Source organism: Ambystoma mexicanum, chromosome 7q (assembly GCF_040938575.1).
Source record: "Ambystoma mexicanum isolate Mex_15411 chromosome 7q, UKY_AmexF1_1, whole genome shotgun sequence".
In the NCBI taxonomy this organism is placed as follows: Eukaryota; Metazoa; Chordata; class Amphibia; order Caudata; family Ambystomatidae; genus Ambystoma; species Ambystoma mexicanum.
Genome location: NC_090941.1, coordinates 1,027,555,766 through 1,027,568,590, shown reverse-complemented (window position 1 = coordinate 1,027,568,590; position 12,825 = coordinate 1,027,555,766). Strand labels below are relative to the sequence as shown.

At 45.8% G+C, this 12,825-nt stretch overlaps 1 protein-coding gene across 2 annotated transcripts in view; it reads left to right on the top strand.

Moving 5' to 3' along the window:
• Positions 1-2,624, top strand: part of RNF121 (ring finger protein 121) — a 421,292-nt gene extending 418,668 nt beyond the window's left edge. For both annotated transcript variants that reach the window (XM_069640316.1, XM_069640317.1), the window contains exon 9: positions 804-2,624. In XM_069640316.1, the coding sequence (XP_069496417.1) occupies positions 804-924 (121 nt within the window). In that variant the 3' untranslated portion in view covers positions 925-2,624. The remainder of the gene's footprint in view (positions 1-803) is intronic.
• Positions 2,625-12,825: the final 10,201 nt, after the last annotated feature.

Here is a 12,825-nt window from a genome sequence, read left to right as displayed (position 1 = left end):
AGCTCAGGCCTTCTTTTTTAGCTATACCAGTTCAGTGCCTGTTGAATCAAGCGTATTTGTAGCACCTTAACTCTACACGTTTCTACTAGCATTTTTCTATCCTGAAAATGTTTACCATGAACTGTAATTTCGCAAAACACTTCTGTTTAAAATGCCAATGAAGAACTCTCAAGCACCACATGGTGATTAGTTGCCAACCTATGTCTTCAATCATGACTTTGGAATCCAAAGGTGATGCTGGTTACTGGGCAACCCATTCTCCTCTGGCGTTTACTCAACTGCGTAACAGCTTTAAGGTGTATTCCAGGTACAGCTTGTTTTGCGTGCTATAGTTGTCCAAAACCTTGTGAGTTGTCCTAGCTTGCGTCAAAGTAGTCTTGGTGTGCATAAATGAGTAGGCATATGCTTACTCACTGCTCTGTTCTCCTATTTCCTTATTAACTAAATTAGATTAGAATGTTGTAAAGAAACCGCTCGGCTGTCTCAATATTAATGCAAGGGTTAATTCCTGTGGACTATTGCAGTCCTGTCATTGAATACTCCTGGTACAGAACTTTGGAAAATGTATGCATTTTCTTCATTGGTCTTAAAAATAAAAAGGCCTTGGTGACTGGGGCAGATTCCACAGTACAATAAAAGTAATGTTCAGATCTATCCAATTTGTTACTTGGGTTCAATGTTGCAATAAGTGTCAATTTCAATACTTGCAAACAAGATATGAGCTTATTTTTCATTCATCTGTGTAGTTGTATTATCTTCATGCATGATGTAAGTCTCTGCTTCCTTAACCTTTATCCTTACAGCTGGGAGAAGCCACATATGCTATATGGACAACTATTGGACTGGCTGCGGTACTTGGTAGCCTGGCAGCCTGTTATCATAGGACTTGTACAAGCAATCAACTACATCCTGGGACTGGAATAAGAACCCAACCAGGAGAGGCTATTCAAGGAAGCACCAGAGGACACGTTGGGGAGTTGGACTTTCCATGGAACCTCGGATTTCCTCCACTTTGCCTCTCGGGATGTCTGCCATAAGAGAGGAGTCTTCTGATAAACTGAAGGATACTTTATGCTAGGAAATGTCCCGCAGTGTGGGTCTGTGGGTTTTGTTTTAATTTATTGCTAGGGATATACATGAATAAGATTTTTAGACCAATTCAAATTCTTCTGGAAATAGTTTGATTACTCTTCCCCCGTGCCTCCTTGCAGCTGACCAAAATGCTGCCATCAAAATCCCAAGCCATCTGGTATGGCTCAGTGTTAGTGTCAACAGACTAATCAATTTCTGACATTTTCTTTGCTTCATGCTACGTGGTGTTATTCTATGCCAGCCATTAGTTTGCCAACCACAGTGGAGTGGAAGATTTAACCTTTTAATTTGGGCGTTACATTGGTTGGTCTTGTGTTCTTGGGAATGACCTTTGAGGGTGGCTGGCCTGGAGTGAAGGGAGTCCCATCGTTGTTAAAGACTGCCGCAAATGGCCAACCTCGACTCCTGAACTGAATTATGGTCTACTGTAAGTGCACCTCACAAGTCACATACTGTTCAAGAGCATAGGAAATGAATACCGCCCGTTTATCAGCACAACAGCACAGGCACATTGAGGACTTGGTCCTGGGGTTGAAAGCCATAGCTGCAAGGAACGTAAATTTAGGAGGGTCCGGTCACATCAACACAGCCTATACACTCAGAAGTGGTTCCCCACAAAATGCTTCTAAAAGGAATGCGCTTAACACTAGCCCTCCCTTTTGAAGGAAAGCTCAGTTGTGAGCATTGTGTAGATTTAAATCATGCCCATGTTGACAATGTCGTCTTCTCCCTTTTCGTTTTAATACAATTTCCTCGGTGCCCAAACGTTTCCTTTTCAGGTTACACAAATGTTATTGATTTTTGTTGCTGATTTTACTTGAAAGAGCCCAGTGTATAGTATATGGGCACGCTAGCATTCCTGTATTTTCTGCACCTCATCAAATATCGGGAATTCAGTAGTGTATGTAATTTGTCCTTTGTAGGTTAACAATTGGTATTACTTTATATCTATGGGGACATCATTGACAAAGGCAGCGGGCCTATGAGATGCCTTTGAGCATTTTTCCCAACGTAGGAAGTATTTTCATTTTATTTTTTAAAGTGGATTATTTTTTTTAGTGGAAACAGCCACTGACAACCTTCTAAGTATCCCACATTTTTATTTTGTTTGTCTGAAGAAAAGCTTCTGCTCCCTTGTGTATGGGCAACATCTCAACTTCCCTAGGGAGGGTTTTGCAAAAAAAAGCCCTTAACACATTTGGTACTAAAACTATTGACTGAGCATGCTCGGATGAGGTGTGCCACTCCACAGGGTTGAACGATGCAGTGGTTTGGCTGTGCTGGCAGCTACGTTGTGCTACTCCAGTAGCTTGGTAATTTGGTCACCTGCTATGTTTGGTGACTGGATTTGCCTAGTGATGATCTACTGTGTCAGGATAGTTTAATGTTAATGACAGGTTTGGGCCCCGTTATCTGGGTTCATACCACAACAAGGGGATGTGAGTGTTTGACACTTCTTGGGTGCTTTTAATGTGGTCTATGGAGAAGGGAACTTGGAATAAATTGTGCAATATGATGCACTTATACCTCTACCTGCCTGTTTGTACTAATGTAGGTGTTTATTATTGTATTTTACCACTTGTAACAAATCAGAGGTTGTATCAAATTATATTTTTAAGCACCAACCTGGCTATTATTGGTACTGTGTAGAACGACCACCCTCTAACCTGCAAGACTGTGGAAATCTGTAGAGAAGTCGAAACTGCATCTTCTGTAATAAACTTTCTAGAAACTGATTATCTCATGCACTACACACAACTCATCCAGTTCACTTGACACTGAAAGAATAGCCTGTATGGCGAAAGAGTTACAGCAGGATCACCACTTCCCGCAAAGACTATTCACAATTGTCCAGCATCTGTAGGCTGTTTGGTTTCCTTTTGTGATACTAGACTATACATGAAAATGGGTCACCAAAGTGCCCTTTGGTCATTTTGAAGATTCACGTTCCGTGACACTGATGAGAAAAAGTGATGAACATTCAGAGTATTTGACCAGTTAGTACTGTAATACGCATAGGTTTATAAGTGCACGGAAGAGAACAGCTAGGTTTCATCTCCCATTATCTTTAGTGTTTGAAAATAGAAAAACTAAATTGGACTATGTGAAAAACAAGATCTATTTTTCTTCTGCGCAATTATTGCAGCCATGATCATTTCCAGGTGGGGTTATAGGTCAAGATAGACTTCCATTGGAGAGCATACAAGAACTTTCCTCAAACCTGCCTCAATTCACTCATTGCACAATTTCAGTATGGACAATGTTATTGCTTAAAGGGTGACACATCTTTCTGGCTTGTGCTCACCATGTTTGTCTCAGCAGTTGCATAGATTTTTGTTGCTGGCTATATACAGTTCCAGCTGTCCCTTCCTTGTGAGGCCTCAATGGAGTCTCCACCATGTGCACTTCACAGGTCCCCTTTGAGGAACAAAGAGCACCTGTGTGGATGGCACTTGCCGACTAGCGTGTGTGAGACACAGCTTCTAGCATGGATGTGCAAGCAACCACAGCCAAATGCAGTTTGTGTAATGTAATGCTTCTGGATCTTGTATTGTGCAACTTCTGCCAGTTATTTTGGCATCTTGCTTCTAGGTTCTGCAAGAGCTGAACCAGTGGTTAGAGGAAGCAGTGATGTGTGAATCCTGGTGTTGAGGGGTGTACATTTGGAGGTACTAACTCTTTGTTCTCATAAGATTGTGAGTGAGTTAGACCTGTTTTTTTGTGTTGTCCTGGGTGTGATGCTCCTTTGCCAACTAACCGGTATCCTACAAACATGGGTAGTTGTTGGAATGTAACATTGTAGGATGATAAAATAGTTGAGTGGTAGATGCCGTGCAAGTGGCTGATCCATTGGTGGTTGTTTTAGTTGGATGATGTATCTAGTGCAAGGTAGAAGAGTGTGAAGGCAGGGTTAGGTATCGAAGTTCGTGTCTTGGGTGGTAGCTTCCCAAGAACCTTTTAAGGTTGTGGGTGCTGGGTTGGGTTGTTTCCTTTTTTCGAGGTTTGGAGGTTTGGCAAATGGAAGTGCTGGTTAGGTTATAGAGTTACTCTGCAACCTGTTGCTAGGGATGTACACTGGTGTCTTGTTTCTCCACTTGACGCAGTCCCCGTTCTTTTATGTTTATTTGTTCTTGTTTCCTGGATGTTTGAGGTTTGGGGTGTCATCAGGAGAGGAGTGGATGTCCTAGGGATTTTGTTGGAGTTGAGGGATGTTGTTGTTCTAGGCGTGTAGTGCTTTATATTGACCATAGAATAATTGGTGCCAAATGTGTTCATGCTTATTTTCTTGGTATCCAAGGTTATTCTCACATAGTCAATCAGTGTGGTGGTGTAAGTGATCAAATTAAAGACTGTCCGAGAGGGTGAGGAAGCCTCCAATCATGCAATAAACATCGCGGTTGACCTCGCTGAGTCAGGCTTCAAGCAAGTCAATAATGGGGTCGTATTACGACGACAGTCATGGCTTAAGTTTACCTACTTCAGACCAGAGGTACAATACAAAGTATTAGATATGCCCTTTGAGGGAGACCTTCTATTCGGAGAGAAGGTAGACGAGTTCCTAAAGGGAATGAAAGAGGACTCGGACACGGCACGTTCATTGGGTGCCCTCCAGAGTGGCCGAAGCTACAAGTCTTTTTGTCCCTTTAGAGGGGCTTCAGGTAATTCCAGATTCTCTGCGTCGGGAGACAGATCCTTTGGTAGGTCGGCTTACTCCTCCCAGGGATACAGACGTGCTTCCCAAACTGCAAACCGATGCCGGAACTTCCAGACGTCCAGGAAGAGACCATCCTATTCGTCGCCGAGAGACAAGCAAAATAAAGATCAGCAATGACGAACAACACACCGTTCTGGGGGGAAGAGTATCAGCCTGTGTCGACGAATGGGAACGAAAAACGACGGATCAATGGGTGCTGGACACTATAAGGAACGGGCACTCTCTACAATTCAAGCACAGCCCTCGGCACATTCCACCTGCGTTCACCGCTCATTCCCATCTGAGGATACTGCAACAAGCGGTAACACTCATGTTAGCAAACGGCGTGATAGAATTAGTTCCAACGTCACAGAAAGGTCAAGGAGTCTACTCAAGATACTTCGTCGTAAAAAAGCCGACCGGCAAATGGCGTCCCATTTTAGACTTACGCGATCTCAACAAGTCTTTAAAGAGCCTGAAATTCAAAATGCTCACGCTGCAAGAAGTGATCTGAGCCGTTCAAGAAGGGGATTTTCTAGCATCCCTGGATTTACAGGACGCGTACTTCCATATTCCAATGTGTCGGAAACACAGGAAATTCCTGAGGTTTGTAATAGGGCGGACTCGCTACCAGTTCACAGTTCTTCCCTTTGGGCTCAAGACCTCCCCCAGAACGTTCACGAAATGCCTGGCCCCAGTAGCGGCCTGGCTAAGGAAGCAAGGCCACCACGTATACCCATATCTCGACGACTGGCTGGTAAGGGGATCCTCCCCAGCGTCGACCAACACAAGTTTGCAAGCCACCATGCAGCTTCTACAACAGCTGGGATTTGCCATAAACTTCGAAAAATCCTCGCTGCGGCCATCGAGAACGTTGGTGTTCCTGGGGGCACAGTTCGAGACCCAGTCGGGGCTAGTGAAGCCTTCTCTCGACAGAACCTCAAAACTCAATCAGCTGGCAAGCCGACTACGACAAACCACCAGGCTCTCAGTGAGGAAATATGTTTCGGTCCTAGGAGCCATGGCATCCTGCATCCATCTGGTGGCAAACTGTCGCCTATTCATGAGGCCAGTCCAGGAATTCCTCACGGACCGATGGACACAGGCCCAAGGATCGTGGTCAGACAAGATAACCATCAACGACGACAAGCTGCTTTGGATCCTTCAGTGGTGGCAGAGTTTCCACAATCTGAACGGTGTACCCCTACAGGAACCGGAGTTTCAGCGAACCATAGTCACGGATGCGTCCCTAACCGGATGGGGAGCTCACATGGGTACTCTTCAAACGCAAGGTCGCTGGTCTCAAACGGATTCACTCCTACACATAAACGTGTTAGAGCTCAGAGCAGTACGATGGGCCTTGAAGGCATTCCTACCACACATCAAGGGATCACGAGTACGAGTGCTGACGGACAATACGACGGCCATGTTTTATTTGAGAAAACAAGGAGGGACGCGATCAAGAACTCTTTCCATCGAGGCCCAGAAAACATGGCATTGGGCATTAAAGCACGGGATTTCCATCGTGGCTCACCATTTCCCGGGAGTGAGGAATTCGCAAGCAGATTCCCGCAGCAGAAGGATGGCCCAGATACACGAATGGGAAATGGACACAGTTCAGCTGATGAAAGTGTTCGAGAGATGGGGTCACTCCCCTCTGGACGTTTTCGCAACCAAGGAAAACAAGAAATGCAAGCAATTCGCAAGCAGATGGCCCCAGGAGGGTTCCATGGGGGAGGCATTCTCCTTCCCATGGACGGACATGTTCCTTTATGCTTTTCCTCCGTTTCCCCTCATACGGAGGACAGTACAGTGGATACGCAGATACAGTTGCCAGGTAATTCTAGTGGCACCGTACTGGCCGCGGCAACCGTGGTTTTCCGACCTGCTGGAACATCCAATAGCGTTTCCGAGAGTCCCGAACCTACTGTCCCGGGACAAAGGCACAGTGTGGCATCACGACCCGGACAGTCTCAACCTTGCAGCCTGGCTCCTGACTTTTCGGAGTTCTGTGCTTTAGACGTTTTGGAGGATTGTCAGAAAATTCTGCAGGTGGCTCGAGCCCCTTCTACCAACAAATCTTACACCTATAAATGGCAGAGGTTCTGTGAATGGTGTCGAGGACAACAAGGCCTACAACAGTTGAAGGTGCCGCCGGAGCAAGTTCTACCTTACCTGCTTCTCTTGGCGGAGAGGGGTTTATCTTTCACATCGATAAAGGTGCACCTGTCGGCCATCTCGAGGTTCACGAGGAAGAGACAGTCGTCTCCTCTATTCAGCGACAGACTTGTGAAACACTTCATGAGGGGTTTATTTCGAACTTTTCCACCGGTAAAACGTTTCCCACCAACTTGGAGTCAACATAGTGTTGGCAGGCTTAATGAAACCACCCTTTGAGCCTATGGCCACGTCGGACATGAAATTCATATCGTGGAAGTTGGCATTCTTAATTGCTATCACATCAGCTAGGAGAATCTCGGAACTGCAAGCGTTGGTTGTAGACCCGCCATACTTAAGATTCTTTAAAGACAAGGTGGTCCTGGCAACTAACCCTACGTTCGTCCCAAAAGTTCCGACAGTGTATCACAAACACTCGTCCATTGTTCTCCCTACTTTCTTCGCGACCCCATCATCTGCAGCAGAAAAAGCTCTTCATACCTTGGACGTTAAGAGGGCCCTGAAATGTTACCTACATCGTACACAGGAACTCAGGTCTACTCGACAACTGTTCATCGCATATGGTCCGTCGACGAGGGGAAAAGCAATCTCTAAGCAAGGATTGGCTCGATGGGTCTCATCGACGATTGCGTTTTGCCACTCTAAGGCCGCTGCAAGGGCATCCTAAAGCCCATTCTACAAGATCAACGTCCTCCTCAGCAGCATTATGGGCAGGAATTCCGCAAACGGACATATGCCAGACTGCGGCATGGTCAGTGCCCCACACGTTTACCCGCCCCTTGCCTTGCCAGGCAGCATGCGGACGAGGTGCAGATGGGAAGAGCAGTCCTGCGCCATGTGTTTCAGTAAGGTAAGCTCCACACTATGGAGAGTTTTGTTTTTCTACCTTTTGATGACAGTATGCTTTATGATGGTGTGGTTATATGAGTAAACTTATTTCTGGCGTACATATGCATTGTGTATTATGGTGAGGGTATATTACATTACATTCTCCCCGCCGCTTTCAAGTGTTACTGCTATACAATCTATTCTAAGCATGTGAATCCATGAAAGATCCAATGCTGGAGAAGGGAATAGTTTCTTACCTGTAACTCCATTTCTCCAGCATTGGTATCTTTCATGGATTCACATGCGCCCGCCAGCCTCCCCGGAATGCAATGTATTTGCTTGATAAGTTTAACCCTTCCTACTTTGGAGGGGCCGAAATCTGAAGGGGAGCCGCGGGGGCGGGCCTCTTATACTGGGACGGCCTACGGAGCATGCGTAGGCGGGTCCTAAAAGGACGTAGATAGGACACAAGTGTCGGACGTTTTCCTATAGAAAAAGGCTATATATGTGTACGGACGGGTCCCAGTCTGACGACGGGGAATATTCTAAGCATGTGAATCCATGAAAGATACCAATCCTGGAGAAATGGAGTTACAGGTAAGAAACTATTCCCTTCCTAGAAGAGCTCCCATCAACGCCCAACTGTACACAGACATATAAAGCCAGTCTTCAAACCACCATTCACCAGAGTGTGCAATTCCCGTTTTGACTTGTTCAGCTCCTAAATACACATCGGACAGGTCGTGCCCTCTACAGTCCCTCTTGCACCTCCAATTTTAAACCTTCAAGCACATAGTACTCATTACGATCCTTCAACCAAGACACTCATCCTTGCATCCAAAACAAAATGAGCACATTTCTTGGATGACGCATGCCCAGCTCTAACTGCATTGCCACCCTGGCTTCACGCTGAGTCGACTTCATCAGTTCTGGTCTCATGGCACCGGTCCCTCTGCACTCCAAACAGGACAAATTTCCCTCCCCCTTCCCTCACCCCTTTTCCTCCACCTTCCCCTCTCTCAAGAAATCATCCCTCTACTCCACACTCCCTGAAAACTACTGTCCCGCAATCCTGTCATTCCTTGTCATACTCTTGGAACGCTTTCACATGTCAACTGAAAATGCACATAACCACAACCTCCCGTTACATCTGATTTCTGCCTGGCCTCAGCACAGAGACTGCGACTCTTCACCATGATCTCCAAAACATTAATGAAAAAGGGGGCACAGCCCATCTAGTCCTCCCTGATCTGCATGTTTTGATCTTTTCGGCCACACCATTGTCCTAAACATCCAAGCACCATTCTCAACTGGGTTACTGCTTTCCTAACTGACGGGTCAAACTTTGTCTCATTGCCCTTGTACCAATTAAGTCCCACTGCAGTCGAATGTGGAGTATCGCAAGGATCCACCATATTAGTCTCCTGTTCAACCAATTGGTTGAATCCCTCAGACTCTTAGCAACTGCAACATACACTTTTACTCATATGCAGATGATGCACAAATATCCTCCAAATTGCCTCCTCTGAGAACACCACATTCTTAGACACTCTCTACTATCGCAACATGAATGGCCATCACTTCCTAAAGGTCGACCCATTAATACTGCCTCATCTGATCGCCCCAACCCCCAGCACAGATCGGACCTCAACCCCTCGATCAAAGAACTCACCACAGACAACAAGTATCCCTCTCCACACCAGTCAAGTCCCTAGGCTTTGCCATTTGAACCCCTTGTGTTCTACACACAGCACATGGCTGCCATCACCAAAACATGCAACCTACAGCTACAACTATGCAAAAAGTTGTCCTGAGGATTTCCATTCTGAAGTTCAGGCACTAGTTCTCTCCAAACTGTTAAGTTCAGAATTAGTCTTGTCTAGTGAGGATGGCGTTTCTGTAGTCCAAAGCACTCCCACATACCCTCATGACAAACTGAAACCCATCATCCACACAAACGCCACCTATGCCACCCAAAATATCCTAAACATTCCACTCTGTAAACTAACCTGCACACAAAAACAAGCTTTCACACAATAAGCACCCAGAGCCGCCTGAAACTCCCTTCCATCCCACATCTGTACAGCACCTTCCGTTATCACCCTTTGCAAAAGCCTTGCAACAATACCTTTTTCACTTCACCTAAATCGGCCAGACCAAACCCTGTTAACATTTCTTTGATAATCGTTCTATCCTACTCTGAAAGCACTAGCTTTTTTTCACCTCTGCCCATTTGAACTTTTCCAGGTGCGCCAAGCCATGCTGGGTGGGGCAACACTAGAAAAGTTAAATAAAATGCATGAAAGTTAAATAATTTGAGGGTCAAGAAATCTTGATCTCTGCTTCTTCCTCCAAAAGTTACTTCTCTTCTTTGAAGAAACGACACCATCACTCTCCTTCGTGAGTCTGCCTCCGACTGCGAGGAACCACCACCTACAATGGCTTCAGTACCCTTCCCCACTATTGGATCCTCTGTCTTCACTAAAGCCCTGGCATGTTCGACTTTGATGCTGGTAGAGGTTCCTCTTGATCCCACCTCTGTATGCATGGAGCTTGGTCTGCTGCTTGGAGTGAGTTGTTACTGGTCTGCCTCTGTGCCACATGGCTCCATTATAATAGTGCTCTGTTTTTCACAGCTAGATTTGTGCTTTATAAATCACATGCTCACAGTATAACTGGCGGTGACTGACGCCATGCTGATCATTCTCAGGAGCAGCCCAGGAGTCTGAGGTTTATCCCTGCCACTAAGAGTGAATATCTCACTAGGTTTGGTAAGATCTTATTTCTTCACCCCAGTTTCCCTCTACCGACTCTACTACAACATGGGTGGTTGTTCAGTTATCTACTGCAGCAACCAAGACAGCCACTTTCCCCAACCTGCTCCAGAGAGAGTAAGCAAGTAAGGAGCTTGATGCTACCAGGTGAAAACGTTTTGGCTCCAGCAGTTCAGCCCTGAAGACGGTACATATTTCCTGCACACACCCATGTTGTACCCACACTCTGAGAGGTGGTTAAGGTGGCAGCTTGCAACATTCCTTCTGAGATGCAGAGCATTTACTTGGTTGCTGATGACAAGCAGTCTCTCGTGGATTCTTCTGCCGGGTTTGGACTTCTCAGACTATGTAGCACACTCGATGGGGCAGATGCCGTTATCAGAAGTGTAAGGAAGGTATGCTATCACAGTAAAACCGACACAAGTGACCACAGTTCAAGGGTGTTCATTGAACTTCAAAAAGGGTTTGAAAAAAGCCCATTTAATCCTAAATCTATGGATGGGAGCAAGCTACGGCCATCAAATAATGATGCAGTCCTAGTAGTGTCTTGTCATAATAAAAGGACCTATACTAATAAACATATTGTCACTCCTTACCTCCGAATACAAATAGTGTGGGAACAGTTGCGTAAAAGAAAGAAGTGTTCAGGAAATGATATAGCAGGATGTTCAGGCTGTTGGCCTCCCTTCTCCATGTTTTCAGCACGGCACAAGGCTGCCTACTCAAGCTTAGCACAGTCTCTGGCTTCTCTAGCACGAGGATCTAGTTCAATCACTAAGATCGGGGCCTTCCGTGTCCAAGTCCCTTTGCCTTTCAAAGTCTATTCTTTCAGAGGGCTTGATGCAACAAACAAGTTATTTACCTCTTTGGATTTCACAAGTACTCAATTTTTCAGGTGATTTCATTATTCACCTTGGATCCCCCTCAGCCAGGCTCAGATCCTCTTTAACACAATGTTCAATTAGCCTCCCTCAGCTGGGGTCGGACCAATTGTTTATTTTCTCATCAACTTTCTTTACAGTATTAACATCAAAGACTTTCGATGGTGCATGGGATTTTGCTTGACCCGCTGCAGGACCACTTTGATTTACAATTCTTTGTCACTCTTGCTTTTGCCACCTTTCAGTTAGATCCTTACATAGACTTTCGAATGAGCACGCACATGGTGCTGGACCACTCTAGTGATTTAACTTGGAAGTCAAAATAGAATACGTTAATTTGTTCAATTTTACTCACGTTGATTATCACATAAGCTTCATACACTATTCGCTTCAGCGTTCACTATACAATGTTGCCACTTGCAACCTTGACTTCAACACAGACTGGTCTGGTATCGGTCTCCCCAACTCACCGGCTGTGCTGACTTCACTGGTCCTGCTTTGTTGTAGGAGCCAAGGACAGTACCACGGCGGCAAGCGATTCTCTCCACCTTGAATATCGATGCAGAGAACCCTGGGTGCTTCCAACACAAATGCAGGATTATTCAGCTTTGTTTCCTGGTCTTACGCTTTCTATTCTTGAGGGTTCTTGAAAGTAACGGTTCCTTGTCGAAAAGGTAATGTGCGATTCCCGCTTTACGATCCCCTTATGTGTTGCTGTCTTTCGCCTTGTATTAAACTACCATCTTGTAACTTCTGTTTCCTTGCTCAGAGTGTGCTCTCATGCGCCGCCTTTTATCCATGTGGGGAAGCATAATTGAAGTCAGCTGTGTGTGTAATGGTCAGTAAGTGCCTGACCACTGTATTGGGAAATGTCAGGTATACGGCTTGGGTGTTAGTCTGTTTTCTCTTATAGTGAGCTGTCTGTGAGAAAGTGTTCATGTTGAGAAAAGGGGGTGGGATATGGAGTTTCTAAGTATCCTATCTGATAGGATGGGGGTAAACATGTTACAGTATCCCCTTCCCTGTGTCTCGCCATCTGGTGTCCCACTCCCCGAAGACCCCTCACCAAGGTTTTACTCCTGCCCTGGTCCACCCTCAGGAACTGGACCCAAAAGCGATGACTGTGTCCTGCCACCTGGATGACAGAACCCTGGGGACTAGCGGGTGAGACACCTGGTTTCTCACAGAAGGCCTTCTTGGATTTGCACTTATGGTTTGCACCCGATGTCTAGACCAAACCTTGTACGTGCATTTCTACGGGGCCAAATAATTTGGCCTAACACTCCAACAGCCCTTCTATCTGTGCCCTTTTTCAATGGACCTTCCATGTAGCTCTTTTCCCTAGTTTTTTTCAGCGGTCTGGTACCCCAAGGCATTC